Consider the following 21,765-nt stretch of genomic DNA (forward strand, 5'->3'; position numbering starts at 1 on the left):
GGGGAGAGAACCAGCGTCCCAAGTGCCCGGCTGCTGTGGGGGAGGAGCAGCAGCGAACCGCAGCTAGAACTCACTAGAACTCATCGCCAGGATGGGCGGCGGGTGGACCTCGAAGGGAGTTTTAAAAAATCAGATCACGGAAGCCAGAGGGAGACCACAGACGAATCTGACCGCATTAACAACTCATGTTTACTGGTAATAATAATAATAAACCATGAAATCCACATACAGGGGAAGAGAGCGACCTCAGCTTGACAGACAACATGACAGAATTTTGTGATGATTCTCCCTTTGATCCAGTCAGTTCACTTCTGGAAAACTAATTCTGAAGAAATGATGGGAAAAGCCCAAAAGTCATTAGTGGCAAAACCAAACCAAACCAACCAAACAAACAAACAAAAACACGTGGAGAGAGAACATGATGTTTGAGAAATGGCGCAACATTCGAGTCTTTCGTGTTCTAAATAGAATACCCACTAAATATTGGTGAAACACATCCACAAACAATTGAAAAATAACATGGAAATTGCTTTAGATACGAAACTAATGGAAAGTCAGAGATGCACATTTATATTAAAACCGAAAAATGTATAAATAGTCACGGCACCCAGGAGGCTCAGTGGGTTAAGCCTCTGCCTTCGGCTCAGGTCATGATCTCAGGGTCCTGGGATCGAGTCCTGCATCGGGCTCTCTGCTCTGTGGGAAGCTTACTTCTCCCTCTCCCTCTGCCTGCTGCTCGCCCTCCTCATGCTGTTTCTCTTTCCCTTTCTCTCTCTTTCTGATAAATAAATAAATAAATAAATAAAACCTTTAAAAAACGAAATAAATAAATAAAATCTTAAAATGTGCATGCACACACGCACACACGCGTATCCGTACACATACATATGCGGGGAAGAGACAAAAATGTTCAAAATGTTAATGCAGAAGGACCTTCAGAAAAAGTAGGATGAAAAACATCTTTGAAACGCTCAGAAATAATCCCTTAGGTAAAGATCTCTAGAAGAATGCAAAAAAAAAGAAGGTGGGGGAGAGGGTTGGGTAGAAATAATCGTATTACATGCACTATTTTGTCGGTCTGACAAGCGCAGATGTTGTGCAGTGTTACCAAACAGAGCATCAGACCACATGGCCCCGGGCAAACTGGCAGACAGGCGATCTGGTCTCCCAGCCCACCCCCCCACCCCCTACCGGGGACCTGCTCTAGCACCGGCCTCTGCTTCATTCCCCTGCCCTGAGCTCTAGGTCTGAGCACACCCTCTGACAGTCCCTGAGCCTCAGGACCCTGGCTAGGGCTCCAGCTTGCCTTTGGCCCTCCAGCCTGGGGCAGACTTTTAAGAGCTATCTCAATTAAAAGAAAAAAAAAAAAAAAAAGAACGATCTAATTGATTTGCTAATGAGTCAACGGAGGAATCCCTACAGGGGAGAAAACAGCCTGTGCCCAGCCCCTTACCTAGAGCTGCCCATGGATGTGTCTCTTTCTCTTGCCCAATTGTGTGACCCCTGCCTGCCGAGTCTCTAGGACACCAGACGGGCTGCTCTGCAGAAGTGGACCTTTCTGTTCCAGTCCTGCGCCTTCTTGTTCCGTGAGTCCAAACTGCAAACAGGCCGTTTTGTGTGTCAATCAGAAAATAGAATTTTATATCATGAAATGGTGGGAAAATCCTGGATTTCGGGAGAAATGTTTCGGTAGAGAATCCCAGGGAATGACTGGAGAAGGGAACGTGTGGGTGGGCTCCTTTCTACCTAGGAAAGCCGCTGATGTGTCCCCCAGGAGCAGCCCGACCTGGGTACCCCCTCTTCCAGCAGCAGCAGGTCTGTTTTCAGAACCCGTCCTGAGCCTCCCCTCTCTCCAGTTCTTGTCTATGAGCCCAGGGGGCCTCGTAAGCCTCCTCACCCCACGCCTCAGTAGGATTATCCTGCTGATTAACAGGGCCACACTTAGAAAATGTAAACTGTAAGAAAACGTTACTTTGAGTCTTGTCCATATCACGCTGAAATAGTTGGGGGGCGTGTCCTTATTTCTGAAATATGCTTATAAACGATGTTGGGGGGGAAAGTGAATAGATAGAGATAGAGCAGAGAGGGCAGAAGGTCGGCGACCCCTGGTCCAGGCTGGGGAGGAGGCAGTGCTCCTGCTGCAACCTGGGCTGGGGGGTGGGATTCGGCTTCTGTCCAAGAGGGAAAAGAAAGTTGAGAAAAAATTTAAGTCCTCTCCGGGACTTTGCCATGCGAGCACAGGCAAGGTTCTTACTGCAAGCCTCTTTCTTGAGTGGTAAACACGAGAGAGCAAAGAAAAACATCTGTGCCTGCATTCTATTTCGTGAGCACCGGTCACAGGAAGAGACAAAAGGCAGTTTGCAACGCGCAGAGCCCCGCTGGGTGTGAGGGTCACAGATGTGAGGATCCGGGCAGCACCTAGCGGTCCCTCGCTCAGCCTGGCCAAGCCTCCCGCCCAGACTCCAGCCAATCTGAGCTGCCGAGGCCACCTTAGCATTACATATGCACACAGGCCTCCTGGGCAGGGGACTCGCTGCAGACGCGCACTCCTGCTCCTGAGAACCGGCGAGACCAGCACCGAGCAGCTCCCCAGCAGAAGCCTCCTCCGTGGTGGGAGCGGACCCCTGAAGCCGGCCCCAGAGGTCACTGGCAGTAGGTCAGCCCCCATGAAAGCTTCCAAGGCATGTCCGCGCCACAGAAGCCGGAGGAACACCGGCCAGCACTACTTGTACCAGGAGTCCCTGCTGCTCAGGTGAGTGGGTCCCCGCCCTCCGCCCACAGAGAAGGCAGGTGTGTGGAGGAAGGGGGGGCCGAGTCCCCAGAGCCTTGCTGCAGCTGCCCCAAGGACAGAGCCCCCAACCCACTCCCCACGCCTTCAGAACGGACCCAGAAACTCCCTTCTCCGGGCTTTTGTACCGCGGGGCTGGCCACCTGCTCATTGCCCGGGGGACCTGAATCCAAGCTACCCCAGCCTGGCGGAGCCCACGGGCGTGCGCTCTCCGTTTCCCCTCTTGACTCGGTCGGCAACGTCAAGTGAGAGCCGGAATCCATCCGTCCGAGTAAATGAGGTGTCTGTCGGAGCAGGCTTCAGGCTGGGAAGAAGGGGGGGGGGTAGTGCTGTTCGAATCCGTTAGATATTTACAAAGGTATATTAAAACCTCCATTAATTTGGAGAAACTGGAGAAAATTCTCCTCTAAGTAAAAACCGTCTGAACCCGGGAAAAGCAAAGGAACGATTTTGTCTCACTTGTTGAGCCAAGACCACAGCACTCCCCTCGTGCTGATCAGCCGTCGTCGGGTTAACACGGTAATTGTTCCCGGGAATAGATGCATCCACGTGTGGAACACGGTTCCCCTACACAGTAACTCCTGCCCTGCGGTATCTGCCACCTAAACCTGCTCGGCTGCAGCCTCGTTTCTAGACGCTGCTGGCCGTTCTGCGTCCACTGTCCCGGTTTGAGAGAATGGAAGTGAGCACACAGGGAGGGTCTCTGGAGGGCAGCGCGTGGCTTTGCTTTCCGTTGCCTCCAGAGCTGAGGGACAGGAGGAGCGCGGGCTCTGAAATGAGCGGGTGATCTCGATCGGCCTGAACAGAGTTGCCCATCCGAGATGTGGCTGCTCAGGAATTGTTCATCAGCGCCCACTTGTCTCCTTCTGTGGTGTCCTCTGAAGACACCTTTCCTCCAGGGAAACCATTTTTTTTTTCATGGACCCATCAAAGCAGCAGACTCCGATGGGTGTCCTTCCGGGGTTGCCCGAGGCTGCCAAACTCTCCCTCTGCCTCCCTGGGTCCCTGTCCCCTGACAGGTACAAACCTCACACAGACGACCCTGGGGCAGCGAGGGGCTAATGTGCCCCGGGCAAGCGCTTTGCTGGAAGCAACAGCACTAATCAGATTTCCTCCTTCATGCCCAATCCATTCAGCAACCTGGATGACAGCTTTAATGCTGAGGAGGCAGGGGACAGCGCTGATCCGGAACAGATCTTCCAGAATATCCAGTTCCAGAAGGATCTCATGGCGAACCTTCGCTGCAGACCCTGGACCATGGGCCAGAAGCTGGGAGCACTGAGGTGAGGGCTACGGCGGCCGTTTTTGATTATTGCGAATACGCTTCCCACGCAACCACCCCGACCTGCCCACGGAAACAAGCACAGAGACCCACGTGAGGGTGGCGGGTGGGCGCCTCGACCTGACTCGGAGATGTCACAAGGGCCTCAGGGTGGCCAGGATCTCTGTGAGGGTCTGTGTACGAGCGTCTGGGTTTGTGTGTGTGTGTGTGTGTGTGTGTGTGTGTGTGTTGATGGAATTGGTGGTTTTCTACCTCCTGTCAAACACTAGATTTTAGAAATCTAAAATCCCCCTGCTGGGCGGTTACTCCCTCTGGGGAGAGCCGGACTCTATGGGAAACCAGAAAACCATGCTATCGAGTCGCACTACAGAATCCGAGAGAGAACTCGGAACAGCTGAGGAGTGGCCGCTAGGTTGCGAGGAGCTGACCGCCACCTCCCAGTCCTCAGCTGAGCGATGCTGGGTCGCTCTCTTAATTTCTTGGCCACTTTCTTTCTCTTTAAAGTTGAGGGGATGGGGCAGAAAGGCACCTGCCACCTGCTTCCAAAAAAACGTGCCCTGTTAGGCAAGCCGGTGTGTGTTGAAGACTCAGAACCCCAGATGGCCCTGAGAGCTGCCCCATCAGAACGTGCGGGAGAGACGGCCCGTGTTTTTAACACACATTCAGGTAGATTCTTTCACTTACTGAAGTTTGAGATCCACGGAGAGGTCCGAGGTTAAACAGATGAGAGCGGGGACAGTGCCCCCACTGTCTCGGGTATGTGGAAGTCACGCCCCCGCCCCCGGGGTCCTGATGGACGGGGCAGAGGGAGTTCACTGCATGGTCTTAATGAGCTACTCGGACCTGTCAAACGGACCTTCCTGGAGAGACAGGCAGCAGCCCCACTGATCCGGCGCCCCACGGAGAGACGGATCGGAAGCTCGTTAGCGCCCCTTTCCCGATGCCAAGCACACAGCCCCTCAGGCTTCCCATTTGACTCCCATCAGATCATGGCTTTGTCGGCTTCCCCGGCAAGCAAGACGCAGTGGGCCCCCCAGGTTGGTTCAGCAGATGGCTAAGGGCACCTGTCATCTCTAGTCTCAGCAGTTTCTGGCTAACCCTCCCTGTCTGCTGTTGGCTCCCACCCTGTGTGTGTTCCCTTGGGCGAGGACAGCAATTTCAGATGGAAGATTGATTCTCGGAGATGTGAAGTGACTTACCCCAGGACACACAGCCTCTGAGAGCTGGCCCTGAGCTGTATTGAAAGCCAGACTTTCTGACCCTGACTCTGATGTTCTATTGAAATACTGGAACTCAGCCAAAAGAATCATGGGGACAATTTATCCGAAAACCAAAAATAAGTTGTGTGTTGTATCCAAAATTATTTTTAAGATTTTATTTATTTATTTGACAGACAGAGATCGCAAGCAGGCAGAGAGGCAGGCAGAGAGAGGGGGAAGCAGGCTGCCTGCCGAGCGGAGAGCCCAATGCGGGGCTCGATCCCAGGACCCTGAGATCATGACCTGAGCCGAAGGCAAAGGCTTTAACCCACTGAGCCACCCAGGTGCCCCCAGAATTGTTAAGAATCATGCAGAAATGCTCCTGCTGATTCCTGATCACTGCCTAATAGGAGTCATCAGTAATTACTAATTAGTAATTAATGATCATTAATTATTAGTACGAGACTGAGGCTTTTCAACCTGCAGGCAGAGCACAGAGAATGATAACTGTCCCATCAAAAAAGCAAACCAGGCCTTCGGGGCTGATGCCTGGCCAGGGGCTCAGCCTGGTGACAGCCCCCCCCCCCCAGTTTCCCTGGGCCACCAGTCAGGCTCCCGGAGGAGGCTCGTCCTCTGAGCACCTCCGTTTATCATTCCCTGGTCCCCATGTCTCCTCCCTCATCACCTTGAGAAGCTACTGGAGCAATGCCTCCCTCATTGGACTTGCTGAGGCATCTGGAAAGCACGGTGACCACTGAAGCCTGACCGCGGGGGGAGCCAGCGAGGGGGGCCGACGCCGAGGAAGCCAGGGCATGGGCGAGGCTGTGGAGCTGGGATGATGGCAGGGAGGGCACAGTGCCCCAAAACCCAGCAAGCACTCTGATGAGCTCACGTCTCACTCGGGGGAAGGGAGTCCGCTCGTTCCTGCGTCTCTTAGGGAAAGGCTCAGCCACAGTGGGTATTGCTAAGAGGCTATTGGGGTGCACATGTAAGACCTCCCTTGCACGAACGGGGCAAACTCGAGACCGAGGGACTCCAAAGAACCAAGCCCTTCAGCACTGAGCATACTCAAGTGGAGGGGGCTGGCCACCCGTAACGAGGGTCTCATCAGCTCAGTGTCGAGGAGGTCGCCTTGAAAGTGACATTCACCTCTAAGCGTCCTTGACTGCTGTCCCTCCCACGGGTGCTGACATTAATTGTCTAATCCGGCTACTCCTGTAGGTGTGGATTGAACCACTTATCCCAGTAAATTCAGTGCGTTTCAAGGATCAGCCCACCAAGGAGGTCAGTTAGCGTGCTAGTAGTTGGTGTAGGCTGAATCGGGTTCTTTGTGGCCGTGTAGACAGCACCCTTTCCTCGAGGCAGGACTCGTAGGCTCGATCTGACTTTCTCTTCCAGAGACGAGGCCATAGGAGGAAGGCTGCTGAGGTTAAGGGGAGGGGTGAGGCCCCCTAGTGCTGCTGCCAGGAACCCCCCCACCCCTGCCCCTACCTGCTCATGATTGATTCCCAGGCAACAATCAGGGAAGGGCTTTAAGAAATTCATTGAAACTCATTTCATCATTGATTCATCATTTTCTAAGAATTTAATCCATTACATTTTTTTTTCAGAAAGTTTTTTTTTTTTTTTCAGCGTAACAGTATTCATTGTTTTTGCACCACGCCCAGTGCTCCATGCAATCCGTGCTCTCCCCAATACCCACCAGCTGGCTCCCCCAACCTCCCACCCCCCCACCCCTTCAAACCCCTCAGAGTGTTTTTCAGAGTCCACAGTCTCTCATGGTTCACCTCCCCTTCCAATTTCCCCCAACTCCCTTCTCCTCATCATCTCCCATGTCCTCCATGCTATTTGTTATGCTCCACAAATAAGAGAAACCATAAGATAATTGACTCTCTCTGCTTGACTGATTTCACTCAGCATTTTTTAAGAGCGCTTTCTGGTTGCTGGAGGTCAGGAAAGGAACGATTTGCCGACCTGCATAGCCTTGCCTTGCCGTGGCCGCTTCTCCCTCACCTTTTGGCTCCTGTCGCACTTTGGCACATTTAGCCAAGATAGCGGGTGGGATAAGATTGTGCTCACTGGCGTGTTTTTGTCCTCTCAGGCGAGCGAAGGAGATTGTGCTGAAGTTTGAAGGGCGGCTGACCAGGACCCGCGGCTACCAAGCAGCCGGTGCCGAGGTGAGAGCCTGCGTTCGCGGACACCCCCACGCCCTCTTGTGGTCTTGGGGCCGGGAAGTTGCGAGCCACTGCTCTGTCACTGCACACGGGCTGCACCATCAGTCACAGCAGCCACAGAGAAGTGCTGCGAGCTGCAAGGTCCCCGCGTCCCAGAACCTGGAGCTTAGTCCCGGATGTGGTCACCTACTGATGGGACACGGCCCTGGGGCAGCCTAGCTCATCTGAGAAAGGGCGTCTTCCCTTGAGAAAATGATCTAACATCCTTCCTGATGTGCTCCCATCCATACGTGTGGGGTTTTGTTTTTTTCAGTGCACATCTTGTAATGAGAAAGTTCCAGATAAATCCCAACGCTCACTTTATAATCCAATGCTAAGGTTTTTGTCTGTTATTTTTTCCATCCAGTTCCCTAAAACTAAATTTTAGTATATATTGAAGTTATCTGTCTGGAGAGATGCTACAATAATTTTCATAAATGTTTAGAAGGCAAGGAAAAAACATGCCCTTAGTATCTTTTTTTAAATCTCACATTCCAGTCACTGAATATATAATTTTCACGGAGAGGATGTGTAGTATACAAGCCTTTCTCTTTCTTCTTTTTTCACTTAACCCCACACATAACAGAAGGATTTTTCCATGTTGCTCCTATCATGTCCCATGACAGACAAACGCATATTAACTTAATTAGTTATTTGTCTGCTGCTGAATATTTAAGTTGTCTGTAGTTTTTCATTATCATTACTAACCCTGCAAAGACTATCTTTGCACATACTGCTTTTCCTACCTTTTATTTGTTTATTTAAAATATATATTTTAGTTATTTATTTGAGAGAGAGACAGCACAAGCAGAGGGAGAGAGAGCTCATGATCAGGGAGAGAGGCAGAGGGAGAAGCAGAGGCAGAGGGAGAAGCAGGCTTCCTGCTGAGCAGGGACACTGACTTGCAGCTTGACCCTAGGACTCTGGGATCGTGGCCTGAGCCGAAGGCAGACACTAAACAGACTGAGCCGCCCAGGCGCCCCCTTTCCCTACCTTTTAAAATTTCTCTCCTAGGATAAATGCCAGAACTATAATCACTATAAAAAAAAATGTCATTTTTTGGCTCTTGATAAATATTAATAAATGATTCCTCAACCCTTGATAGTTGATCTTGCCATACATGACAAGTTTATGATTTTCATAATATTTTTTCAAGTACTGGATATTGTATTTTTTTAAACTTTGTTATACTTGAACAGAAAAAGCTGACAGATGCCCTTTTCAGATTTTCTGAAACAAAAAGTGTTCTTCCTGAAGTTTTCCTTAAAGCTGACCACAAATTTTACATACCTGAAAAATTATAAAATCTCAAAGAATCCCCAAGGTCCTGCCCTGGCTGTCCGCTCACTTTCCTCAGACCCTGCCTAAAAACTCGAATCTAGTCCTAGGACCAAGATTACCCATGACTGCTCACGCCCGTCCCACGATGATGTGGCTTACAGATGAAATACAGAAAAAATTATCTTTTGAATAATTAGCGTATGTGCTCCCTCCTTTTTTCCCCTGCGTAGTATGAAATGCTGTGGGAAAACTGGAAGGTCCTTCTGTTGGGTTCAGACAAACTGTCGTATATCAGAGTGAAAGTTACCGCCACTTTTGGTCACAGTGAGACCGGTGTCTTCACACTGTGCTCCTCCCCCGCCCCACATTCAGAACTCTGTTTCTGCACCTTATTTTACACTGGAAATGCTATATTTTTATATGAACAGCTGGGGACCAGCATCTGCTCCCGCTGCCGGGTAGAGAAAGCCGAAGGCGTCTAGCCAACGGCATACTGCCTGCAGCCGGTCTGTATGTCATCCTCGGTTTATACCCCGAAGACGGTTCAATATTTTCCAAATAAGAAATTTTGTGAGCTCCCCATTCTCTGGGACTCCCAGCACTGAGATCCCGTCTCCACTCAGAGCGGCCGCACAAGGCATCCTGGGGAGGCCTCCCCTGATTCCAGCCTGCATCCCCCGTTCACGTGGGTCTCCACTCGACTCCAGCTCGTTAGGGACGGTCTCCCTTCGGCACCAGCACGTGTCCGTGCTTCTGAAGGAAACCAGGTGTGAGTGTGTGGGACCCCTGGGATCGGAGGAGTCACACCGGCACGAGTCAGGACGCCCAGGTCCCTCTGCCATTGGTTCCTGGACCCCACTCCTGGAGCGGGGTCAAATGGATGCATATGGACATTATTTGACTTTGGCTTTCATGTTTGATTCTCAAGGTTCCTTCTAGTCCTAGTAGTCTGTGTCCTTGTGTCTCACACGATACCAGTGAAGGAGGTCACCGTTCCAAGAGCCTTCGTGATGCAATTGGGCACCTGCCCATGATGGTATATAGACTCCGCGAGCTCCTGGCAGGTCCCCCGGCTTCCACGTACCGTCTCCTGCTGTCCAGGCTCTTCCACAGAGACCTGCTCACGCCAGCCCTTACTTAAAATAATGGTAGATGAGAGAGAGAGAGATACAAAGATACACACACAGACAGATACATGGACACATGGACACACAGATAGATACACAGACAGATACACAGATACATAGATGCGCTTTCATCACACTAAGAATTAAATCTAAGTCCTTCCCATGACCCACCTGATCTGGCCATTGCTTACCTATTAGATCTCCCCCCCTCCTCCATCCTCTATTGTAAAACGCCCAGCACAGTTTTAACATCTGTGCTAACTCACAGATGTGACTGGGCTGCCCTGCCCTCCTGGACAGCTTCTCTACCAGCTTATTCTTTTTTGAAACATCAATTCCTTTTCATTCAAGCCTCAGCTCACATGTGACCTCCCCACACGGACCTCTCCTGATCCCCTTGTTTAGAAGAGGTTTTCCTCCTCCTGATGGACGGTGTCCCCCTGTGGCACTGACTCGTCCACTGCTTCCCTCCCTCTACTGGACGTAAGCTGTGCAGCAGCTGACATCTTAGCTGTCTTGTCCGTTTGCAATCGTGGTACCGGAAACACACGTAGGTGCTCGGTACATGCTCTGAATGAACTCATTTTTCACGAACTGTAGTATGTGTTGTTAGAGCATCTTTATTCCAATATCCCAAAAAGGAAAGAGCGAGCTTATTCTTTCTGATGGCCAGTAGCCCGAGCCCACAATTAAGACCTATTTCCTCCAAGCCCAGCTTTTGTTTTGTCTTTGCATTGCTCTTAAAATCTCAACTCGTTTCAGAGTTCCAGGGCTTTCCCTGGAGATGCGGGGCAAACAGCAGAGAAGTGTATGTTCCCTGCCTTACTGAGTCTTGCCATCAATAAGTCGTGTTTTTCCATCTCATCTACCTCTAGGAAGCTCCTGTGGGAAGCTAGAGTAGACTTGCCTCACCAGCGTGAGTGTTGAGGGTTCAGGGCCCTAGGAGCTGCATTGGAGGCCCCCAACTTCCTGCATGAGCCCAAAAGGCAGGGGAGGTTTTGCATCTCTTACCTCCAAAAATTGTTCTGCATTAGTGTGTTTGGGCATTGACATTCTCATTGAAATTTAACCAAAATTTAAATTGAAAAAGGAGTTCTGCCTACCTCTGACGGAATCCTGTTTCTCATGCAGACAAGGAAATTGAATCCTAAAGAAAGAAAATCCCTTTTCGCACAGTAGGATAGCAGTGGAGCTGGAACTCCAGTGTGGGGCCCCCACGCGGGACCCCTGATGCTTCGGGACCTCATTCGCAGTGGGCTAGAGACTCAGAGCTCTCCAATGCCAAACCCACCCCCACGGGTGTCTGAGCCCCTGCTTCTGCGTGCTACAGGGCATGAATGAGCAAAAGCTTTGATGTCCCCTGCGTGCCACGGCGTGTGCACCATGGGGAAAATCCCAAGGCAACGGGAGGCAGGCTGTGATCAACATGACAGGGTTTCCATGTGGGGAGTTTACAGGGAGAAGGATCTAGTTCTGTCTCCCGAGAAGCCGGGTGAAACACTATGGGCGTGGCTAGGTCTGAGCTGGGTCTGGAATCCACCATCTACAGCTTCTCATTTACAAGCAGCCGTTCCGGCCTGAGCAGACACATTCCCGAAGGACAGTATCACGCGCGTCTGCCTCAGGACCACGTGGCGTCTCTGGGTTCAGAATGCTGTAATCACATTTGCGAGCTTTCCTTCGGCAATGAGATCATTGGCTTTCCACACGAACCCAGATTGTTTGTGTGTTAAGAACGAGCAGCCCGCCAGTACTGTGGGGAGCTGACCCGGGGAGAGCACGTTCTGCTTTATTCTCCTTGGAGGAAAAAGAAAGAAAAATAAGGATTTTGAACTCTTGGCAAATGCATCTTAAACACACAAGATGAATTTCCAGAGCTCACCGCTGGCAGCAGTGGCCAGGAGCGAGGGGGGGAGACAGACAACAGTCGCAAGACGGGAGGCACACGAGGGTCTCTCATTCAGCGGCTGTTCTAGACTCCTTGTCCCCCAAACAAGGCACTGTGATCCCGGGGGGGGCAGTTTCCTGGTCACATGGATTCCTGGACCCCACTCCTGGAGCGGGGTCAAATGGGTGCATTGGGACATTATTCCTCAAGTAATTTCGGACACTTGTTTTCGTGTCCGGAGCAGGAACAGGAGGAATAAGGCAGGTGCAGCCCTGGAGCGTGAGCCTCGTACAGACAGCACAGCTCAGAGCCTGAAGCAGGGCCTCCTGCACAGAGGAGAGGAGGAGGCTGCTTTGGCCCTCATATTGCCCAGAGTCCTGCAGAGGCGTGATTGAAGGCATCAGACAGTGTGTGGGAGCCCGTGCTCCACTCAGGACCTTAGCATCCCAGGGTCACTGCCGCGTGGACCGCTGTGAAGTTCTCTAACCCTGCTCTCTCCTTTTCAGCTCTGGCGGAAGTTTGCACGTCTGGCCTGTAACTTCATGGTCATCTTCATTCCCTGGGAAATGAGGATAAAGAAAATTGAGAGTAAGTGTGGGCGCTCGGAGGAGTGTGGCGGGGATGGGGTGCCCGCGGCCTGAGAAGGAGGGGCCGGGCCTCCCGGTGCCCGCAAGGCGCCACGGGGGCCATGCGGACATGATGTGGAGCACGGCTGGACGTGGGACCGTGGGGGATGGAAGACATTGGTCCCACCGCGGCCGCCAGGACGGCAGCAGCCCCACATCCCTGCGGCTCTGCTGTCCCGGCCTTTCCTTCCGAAGTCGACCTGGCGCGGACCCCGAAGCATCAGCTGAGAAACCGTAGGAGAGTAGGAGGGTCTTGTGTGAGCCACGGCCAAGCAAACCCGCAGCAGTCCGCGTTTTCTCAGACGCAGTAGGGTCAGCTCCGAGAGCATGTTCGGAGAAATAAGTAAGTCACGTTCACAGCGTAGTCACGAACGTGTACACACAGCACATACACCATAACGCACAGCGAACAAGGCCAGGGATAAACCCAACAGTGAGCCTACAGTGAAGAAAACTGGACAACTGGGCCACGGGCTGTTTAAAAAACCTGTGAAGAGACACAGGAGGACTTAAGATTGGAAGAGGTGGATTCCCTCAGTTTGGAGAAATCTCATGTCAACTCTTTGTTCGATCGAAATGATCGATCACGGAAGAAGCCCATCCATAAGACTCACCTAAAAAAAAATCTTTTTACAAAGAAAAACACAAATGAACTTGCATAAGAAATGTTCAAAGACATTGTAAACCCTAGAGCCGTGGAAAGTGGAGCATAGCATCGTAGATGGTTCTGGAACAGGTGGTTTCTCTGTTGGAGTGAAACCCTTCACCGTGAGGCTCTGGGAGTTGTTACCGGAGATAGGGAGCCACTCGGAATTATAAGAAACGATAGAGCACAGAAGGCGACCCTGTCTGAGAGAGGACAGGAGGACGTCACCAAGGAAAGGAGCACTGTGTTTAGTGACCTGTAGAAGAAATCGTGCATACCTACAACAACAAAGCTAAAAGCCCACAAACGGAGAGAACACAATTTTCAGCATTTCAATGGAAGTTAGCAGTTTATTTATTTTTTTTTTCCTACACAGTGGGCGGGAATGCACATTGCAACGGGCATTTCTAGGGGAAAGGTACCATTTGTAACCAAAGCCTTCCTAATGTTTGTGCTCTTTGATGAAACCCTCCCACTCCCTAACAACCAGAGAGAGGAGAGCCACAGCAAAAGCAGCGCGCCAGGACCCAGTGGGTGCCCCACCCAGATTTCCTGGCTGGTCAGGCTGTTCCTGGCTGCTCTGGGTGTCAATGCTGTGACTCACCGCTGTCCCCTTTCCTGGAGAATGGTCCTGGGCTTGCACTGTTGCAGCAGTTGGGCTCACATCACCTGCCCTGCCTCCCGGGGGGGGCGGGGGGGCGAGGGAGGACCTAGACGGAGGGAGGGCCTGAGCAAGGGGAGTCCAGTCGGGGTCCTCGTGCAAAGTGGACCAACTGTGTTGTGCAATTTGCCTTCTGGGATTCCCCAGGGATCTGGAGAAGCCAGGTCCCCGCAGAGACCACAACCTTGCACCCACCCTGACCCTTCAGCTCTCCCCCTGCACCTGCCTGCCCCTTCCTCCCTCCCGCCCCCCTCCCCACTCCCTTTCTCCAGAGTGGGGTCCCTCCCTTAGGCTCTGCTTCTAGGAAACCTGCCCTTGGAGGGAAATTATTTATTGCAGACTTATTTCCCCTAGTGAATCCCCTACCTAGCAAAAAGTCAGAGGCTTAAGTCTCAAGCAGGTTAAAGAAATTATGGAAAATCCAGTTGAAGAAACAATAAAATTTATTTTATAGAATATTTTTTGTATGAGAAAACACGTACAATATATTAAAAACTCAAGATACATATTGTAGAGAGACGCTGATTTTATACCCAAGATCTATACATACAGAATAAGAATGGGGGAGCACACTAAAAGTTTACTAGAAAGTCATTCTAGTAGTGATTTTAAGTTAGTGGGCTCAGAATAGGTAAGTTTTGGTTTTCCTTGTGATGCTTTGCATTTTTCTAGTTATTATGATAAACATAAGCTAAATTTGAAGTAAAAATTCAAGAGGTTTCTTTTTCTAAGGATGATACAAATCACCCACGTTCTCATCTAATCTCGAGGCTCCCTTAGTTTCTTAGTACACATTTGGTCTCGAATACACTTTCTTTGTTTTATTTATTTATTTATTTAAAATATATATATTTTAAATTTATTTGACAGACAGAGATCACAAGCAGGCAGAGAGGCAGGCAGAGAGAGAGAGAGAGAGAAGCAAGCTCCCCGCTGAGCAGAGAGCCCGATGCGGGACTCGATCCCAGAACCCTGAGATCATGACCTGAGCCGAAGGCAGCGGCTTAACCCACTGAACCATCCAGGTGCCCCACTTTCTTTATTTTAGAATAAAATAGATATATAGAAAAGTTTAGCTATATGGAAAAGTTGTTAAGTCCCTGTGATTCCTTCCCCCAGTTTGCCCTAACATTAACCCTTAGCAAATTGCTCTATTTCCAAGTAAAAAAATTAAGACAAAGTAATTCGAAGAGAAATTGTTGAAATTCTCAAAAGGACACACAATGAAAAAAAACCAAAAAAACACATATCCAGTTCTCAAAAGATGCTGATTCTTCTGAACAAAAGTGAAATGTGAAGTATTGACAAGTATTTTAGATGACTGTGTCATAAGGGAATTGATTAAATTAGGGTTTTTTTGTGTGCTTATACGTGGAAAGCCTCATGGGCCTCTTGACCCCCCCATAAATGACTATTTGGGAGGATCACCCCGATTGGTACAATCACGGCGTTCTCCGTGTTTGTCCTGATACACAAAGGATCGCAGGGCTGCGGTACAGAGAACTTTGCTCTGTGCGGATTTTATACTGTTCATTCCGTTGTTGCCGGGTTTCACTGTTCTTATCGTCCGGCCTTTTTTTTTTTTTTTTTAGGTCATTTTGGATCTGGTGTCGCCTCCTACTTCATATTCCTCAGATGGTTGTTTGGAATTAATATTGTGCTGACGATAATGACAGGCGCTTTTATTGTCATTCCAGAGGTAAGAACGAGTTGGGGGGAAGTAAGGAAGCCCTTTCGTTCGAAACGGGAGACGGGCGTGCAGCCTCGTAAAGCGATCGCCCCCACTATCCTCATGGGAAGGATGACCCGTGCGTTCAAGCAGGACACAGCTGACCTCTTCCGTGAAGGGCCGGGTAGCCAAGAGGGGAGGCTTTGGGTCCCACCCGTGCTGTCCCCCATGCAGCATGAAACATGATACACGAGCTCATGATGGTGTCGGTGTTCCCGTCGAATTTTATTTACGGATATTTACGGATACGGGTTTGACTGTCACATCATTCCTAAGTGTCCCGATGTATTCTTCTGCTTTTGATTTTTTTTTTTCCAACCCATTAACAATGCAAAAACAATTCTTAGCTCTTGGGCCGCGCAAGAGGAGGTGATAGGCGGAGTCTGGCAACCGGGCCAGCTCGCCGGCACCGTGATAACACGGAAGCCGCTTCTCAGCTAAGCTTCGTCCTCACGAAATAAATGGGGCTATTTCCCGTGCAGAAACCCAGTGACCTCAGAAAGCTGCCTGTAGAAGCCCAGGGAGAGGACTCCCAGGAGGGCTGATCAAGCAGGAAGCTCGGCCCACGCAGGATGACTGTGCCCTCAGTGAGGATCTAGCAGAAAGGCAGCCGCTAGAGACCCGGGCCATGCAGGGCCTTCCCAGGCCGTGGGGATCTGGGCATCCGCCGCCCCTTTACTTGTGGTCCCCTCCCCGCCCCAGAGGATCACAGGACATCCTGTTTTCTCTACCAGCTCATCGCAGGCCAGCCCTTCGGAAGCACGGCCAGCAAGACCATCCCCAAGGAGCATGTGGCGGCTGCACAGGACCTGGACACCGTCTGGTCCCTGGGGGTGAGGCTGAGGCTTGGCCGGGCTCTCGTCTCCAGGGAGGGCTGACCGGGCGGCGAAGTTCCGGAAGCCGGGGCAGGAGGTGACGCCGGGCGCTCTCTTGGCAGGGTTACCTGCAGTACTCCGTGCTCTTCTACGGCTACTACGGCAGGGAGCGAAGAATCGGAAGGGCTGGTTACCGGCTGCCCTTGGCCTACTTCCTGGTGGGGATGGCCGTGTTTGCTTACAGCTTCATTATCCTCTTGAGAAAGTACGGCTACTCCGCCTCCCTCCGTATGCCAGGGACGGTATGAGGGATCGAAGTCCGGTCGGTGATGGGTACGGGTCAGCCGTAGCTGGACCCATTTTGCAGATGAGGAGACCGAGGCTAAAAGAGATATGCTCATTTTAACCGACATATATCCAACGTTCACTGCTTTGTGTCAGGTTCTGGGCTGGGTCTGGAGAGACGAGAATCACATGGGCTTGGCAGCTAGCGTAATTTCAGGAGATTTAGTCCTTGTGCTCACAGAGACAGGAACAGCGTGGTCTCAGTGACCAGAGGCTGCAGAGAGCAAAACGCGGTCCTTCAACTGTACGTATGCCTGCAACCTAGCTACAAGCCCTGCAAAGGCCAGGCTTATCTGTACCGTGATGGGGTTTGCACAGCCAGTTTCTCACCGAGAGGAGGCACGGTGGGTGGAAAACAGAGTGGCTGGGGGCCAGGGCTCAGGCACCATCCCCACACGTTCTGGGCTTCTGTATTAGCGTTGGTTCATTGCACGGATGGGCAGGCTCTGAGCCGGGGGAACGCAGCCCTCCCTGCCTGTTGCACCTGCTGCTTCTGTCTGCTCCCTGGGTGTCTCCATCACCCGCCCCGTGGGGCATCTTAGCCCAGTGCACATACAAGTGCTTGGGGTAAAAAAAGACCATTAGCATCGTCATCCCCATCAATTCCAAGGAGGTACACGGGGTCCTGGGGGCCTTTGGCTCACAAGAAGCTTTCTCAATTAGCTTCTGTGTGTGTGTGTGGGGGGGTCTCAACACCCCACCTACAAGACAGACCGTTTGCTACTGTTACAGTTTAGGGACAGATGGAGGCAGGCTCAGGACGAAGAACTATGGAGGGAGAAGATAACCAGGGAGAGATCATCTGAAAGACGGGGAGCTTCCACCCAAGGGGGGCGCAGAGCCCTGCCTTCTGGTGCATCTGAGCAGCACCACGGGCTGGAGGGACCCGGCTGGCGTCCTGAGGTGGGGTCGCTGCCCCTCCACGGACAGGGCCTCCAGGAAGCTCCAGGAGAGTTTGATTTCACAACCAGGCTGCACGGCGATGGGACAGGCTGGACCCCCCAACCCCGGGCGCACACAACTCAGGGACCTCCTGGCCACCACAGCATCGAGTCTGCTTGTCAGATGGGCTTACCCCACAACCGTCCAGTGCCGTATCCCCATGAGGGGGCTGAACCCAGCCCGCTCAGTCTCCTTCACACCAGGGCCCTGCAAGGATGGGCGGCAGCTCCGGGCAGACAGGACCCAGCCCGACCCTGCTCTCACGCTCCCGGCCCGGCCCCTCTTTCACAGGATGGCTAAGAACTCCCGCACCAGCCTGGCCAGTGCCTCCAGTGAGGACTACACCTTCTGCTGGCGGGTGTTCTGTGCCTGGGATTACCTCATCGGCAACCCAGAGGCCGCCGAGAGCAAGACCGCGGCCGTCGTGAACAGCATCAGGGTGAGTGGGCACCATGGTGGGACGGGGTTGTCAGGGCTCCTGCCACCAAGCCGTGGCCCTCACTGTGGAGCCACAGGGCCGCTGCAGGCATCGGCAGTCCTCCCCCCCGGCGCTCCCTGGGCAGGGCACTACCAATCCCATGGAGCACAGGAGGAGACACTGAAAAACTCCTTTTAATTCTTTCACTCTGCTTCCCTAAAATTTCAATTGGTGTATTTTGACACTTTGCATAATGGGTTGGGACCATATCATAGGTAACTTGTGGGAGACGGACACACGTAACGTGCTGGGGACGTGAGCTTTACCTTTAACTCTGAGGACGAGGTCACCAGACACACCGGGGACGTGGGTCTCCTGAGCAGCACAGACTGCTAAATGCTGCCCCTTTGAGGGAAAAAAATCTAGATTATTTCACTTATATAAATGATGCGCCCTTTCTCCTCCTCTGCCCAAGCCCCGATTTCTTCTGCATCCACTTATCGTTAGGCAAAACACTGATGTCAATAAAAATCTCAATTAAAAATAATAAATCATGCCTTACCGTGCAATATTTCTGAAGATTAACGATTAATGGCAAGGCTAAGCGTTTAATTCGGTTGTGTCTTTTCTTAAAGGAGGCAATCCTGGAGGAGCAAGAAAAGAAGAAAAGCAAAAACCTGTATGTATGGACCCTTGCCTCCCTTCGTTCGCTGACGCGCTATTTTTAGTTCAGTATAAAATTTACCAGATGATCTCCGTCTCGTCCCGCACATTGTCAGGCAGCTTGCTTTCTCCTTCAATCGGTCCTTCTAGTAAGGTGATGCGTGGGAAGCCGGTAAAGGCTAGAGAGCGGTCCTCGGGACTGGTTCCTCCCTCCGTCCATCGACGGAGAACAGTGCGAGAGCTCTGAAGCTGACCGACTTCTTTCACTTAGATGATAAAAGAGGTATTTTGGGCGCCAATTTCTAGTTTGCTAAATTAAGCAAAAGTACTTTATTTAGCAACAGATCCCTGAGGGTGTAAGATACAAGTAGCATCTAGTTCTTGCTGACAAGGCTTCCAAGGTGATGTCTCCAATCTGAACTCCTGCTCTGGGATCTGAGGACCGCCTTGGTGTGGCGAGTCCCTTCCGCAAAAGAGTCGATGACACGGAAGGGCCCTTCCCTGGAAGGGACGGTGGCCTGTCCTCATGAGATGGCCACGTCTGCCCTCTGAGGTCCTCACTGGTTCTTTACCCCTGGATCAGTTCCTGTGATGCAGAACCTGATGGAGCAAGACAGGGGACATGGGGCGAGGGGGCCGTGAGGAAGCAGGGTGTGGGACCGGAAGGACTCTCCATAGGGACACGGATGAGGGTCTCCAGTTCCCCTTTGATCATTAGCTCCCATGACCTGGGAAAGTTCGCTGGCCTTTCCAGGCCCTACTTCCTCCCCCATGAAATGAGGGTGGGCTCCAGCCGTGCTTCTCAGAGGGAAACGTGGACCCGAGTGCACGACCTGCCTGACCCTACCCATCGCAGCGTGGTTGGGGACAGGAGGGAGTGAGGAAGCCCCGGCATGGGATTAATGGGCCTCGCTGTCGCTCCGAATTTCCATCTCCGGGCTCCGATTCTTTAGGTAAAACTCTCCCCAGAGAGACCAGGTGATGCTTATCTCTTCCTTTGGGAGTGAGCTTCCTCCTTGAAAAGAGAAAGGCCCAAGAGTCACGTAGAGAGAGGTCATGACCAGCCCAAGGTCACCCAGAGGGTAGACTTGGGCTCTGCGGGCAGGATGGTACATCTCTCCTGTGCCCTTCAGATCCTCCTGCCCCACCTGTTCCTCTAGTCCCTGCTGCCCGGGGGGGCCACGCACAGGTCCCCGGCACCCCTGACCCGTACCTGCTGCCCCAGGACACCCACCAAACCCCCATCAGCCCCGTCAGTGCGCACGCATGCAAATCAGGGCGGCAAGGGCAATGCGGGGGTTCGTGCGGAGGGAGGCGCCCTTGACCAGTAGGGACGGGAGTGATGACCCAAGCCTCCCTGCTTCTCCGTGGACGGAGATGAAGCTGTCGCTCCCTCAGAAGGCCCTGCCGTTGCCTCCAGCCGGGGCCGTGTCCACCACACACCCTTGTCCGGACCACTCCTCCCCCTGTCTGGCCCCTTAGACCTTGTGGGATCGTGTCCCAAATATAGTACTTGCACACAGGCCGTTGCCTGAGGCTCTGCTTGAGGGGAAACCCAATGTGAGATGTCCTAAAGGCCAGTTGGTTGGTGTCTGTGAGATTTCCCCAGCGTGAGGAAGGACAGGGCAAGCCCCCGTTCCAGCTCAGGAGCCCGCTCGTCTGGACCACAGCTCTGATGCGCACGTACGTGGCGGGCCTGTCCTGGGCGCCGAGCCTGCAACAGCAGCCCCCGCCCCCGCGTCAATCTGTGTACGGCGCAGGTTCATGGCGCCAGCTTCAAGTCCGACCCACGGTAGCCGGTCAGATTTTAAGCGGCTGCAGCTCCCTGAGGAAATGAGGAGTTTGGACCCGGGTAGAGGACGGGGTGGTAGGGAAAAGCACAGACCCTCGGGGGCCAAGGATTCCCGCGACAGCAGGCAGGTCCCGTCGCTACCGGGCACCCGTGCGTCTCACCCGCTGCCTGTCCCCGCAGGGCGGTGACCATCTGCCTGAGGGTCGTTGCCAACATCCTGGTGCTTCTCTCGCTCGCGGGGAGCATCTACCTGATCTACTTCGTGGTGGACCGGTCTCAGAAGCTGGAGCAGTCCAGGAAGGAGCTGACGCTCTGGGAGAAGAATGAGGTACCCGCCCTGCGCCCCCACGTGCGCCCCCAGAGGGATGTGAGAGCTGCCCACCCTCTCTTTCATGTTGTGTCGAAGGGGGGGCTAGCTAGACGTGTCTCCCTGCAAGGACTGAGTCCTCTGCTCCTAGAGCCCGAACTACAAGGGCTTTAAGCCAGAGGGACGACTCCAAGACCTGGCTGACCGGTTTTACTGGTCCCCATCGGGAAGGTTCTCGTACAACATGACCCTCAGCACTCATCCCACTGCTTGTCTTTGGGTCTTGCCGATGGCTTGGTTGTTCTCCCACGGTGCCTTTCCAGAAATAGACTTCACCTGCTACAGTGCCTGGACAGTTACCACGGCACGTGCCACAGATGACCGTGGGCCAGCTCTCAGACACTTAAGTTGTTTCTGTTTATCTGAATTACAAACAATGCTTCCCAAACCACGTTGGTTTGCTAAAAGAGCTCTTCCCTTTGTTTATGGGAATATCCCCACGACGGGAAGTGGCCAAGAGGAGAGTTGGGAACAGTCTTACAATTCTTAATATTTGCAACAAGACGGCTGTGCTCACTTTCCCTGCAAAGATCTGAAAAGCAGACGGACCACAGAGGCCAGCTCGCCGCCCGTGGAGGTGGGAAGGAGCGTCCTTCATGAAATTTGTAAAGCAAAGCGTGTAGGGGACATGATGCTTGTTCATCCCCAACGTACGGTGGTTGTTCAGAATCTGAGGCCACGTTAGGTCGCGTTTTCCCAGACCTCCTTGTATTTCATGCCAGTTAGGTGGCTCATATGAGGACGTGCTTGTGTGTCTGCAGATAGGTCAGGGTCTTAAGGGCCTATCCAGGAATTCCGTCTTCCTTCAGCTCGCGCCTCCCAGTTTCGGGCAAGATGTCCTCTTTCAGTTACCGGAAGGGCAGACACACCAGAGCCAGGAATAATCCTCTCGATAACTCTCTTCCACGCACAGGAAGAATATCCCACGCCCCCTCGGCCCGCCCCCTTCCCTGTGCGTAACAGTTGGGGTCCCTCCGTCTGCC

The 21,765-nt window shown here is 52.4% G+C and overlaps 1 protein-coding gene across 1 annotated transcript in view; it reads left to right on the forward strand.

Annotated features, from left to right (window-relative positions):
• Nucleotides 1-2,653: 2,653 nt before the first annotated feature.
• TMC3 (transmembrane channel like 3) overlaps nt 2,654-21,765 on the forward strand; it is a 37,244-nt gene continuing 18,132 nt past the window's right edge. The window contains exons 1-10 of the mRNA XM_082736225.1: nt 2,654-2,752; nt 3,925-4,071; nt 7,371-7,446; nt 12,285-12,366; nt 15,304-15,410; nt 16,175-16,273; nt 16,378-16,520; nt 17,834-17,981; nt 18,596-18,639; nt 20,596-20,743. Coding sequence (XP_082592351.1) covers nt 2,667-2,752; nt 3,925-4,071; nt 7,371-7,446; nt 12,285-12,366; nt 15,304-15,410; nt 16,175-16,273; nt 16,378-16,520; nt 17,834-17,981; nt 18,596-18,639; nt 20,596-20,743 — 1,080 coding nt within the window. The 5' untranslated portion in view covers nt 2,654-2,666. The remainder of the gene's footprint in view (nt 2,753-3,924; nt 4,072-7,370; nt 7,447-12,284; nt 12,367-15,303; nt 15,411-16,174; nt 16,274-16,377; nt 16,521-17,833; nt 17,982-18,595; nt 18,640-20,595; nt 20,744-21,765) is intronic.

The sequence above is a fragment of the Mustela nivalis genome (assembly GCF_964662115.1).
Source record: "Mustela nivalis genome assembly, chromosome: 6".
Classification (NCBI taxonomy): domain Eukaryota; kingdom Metazoa; phylum Chordata; class Mammalia; order Carnivora; family Mustelidae; genus Mustela; species Mustela nivalis.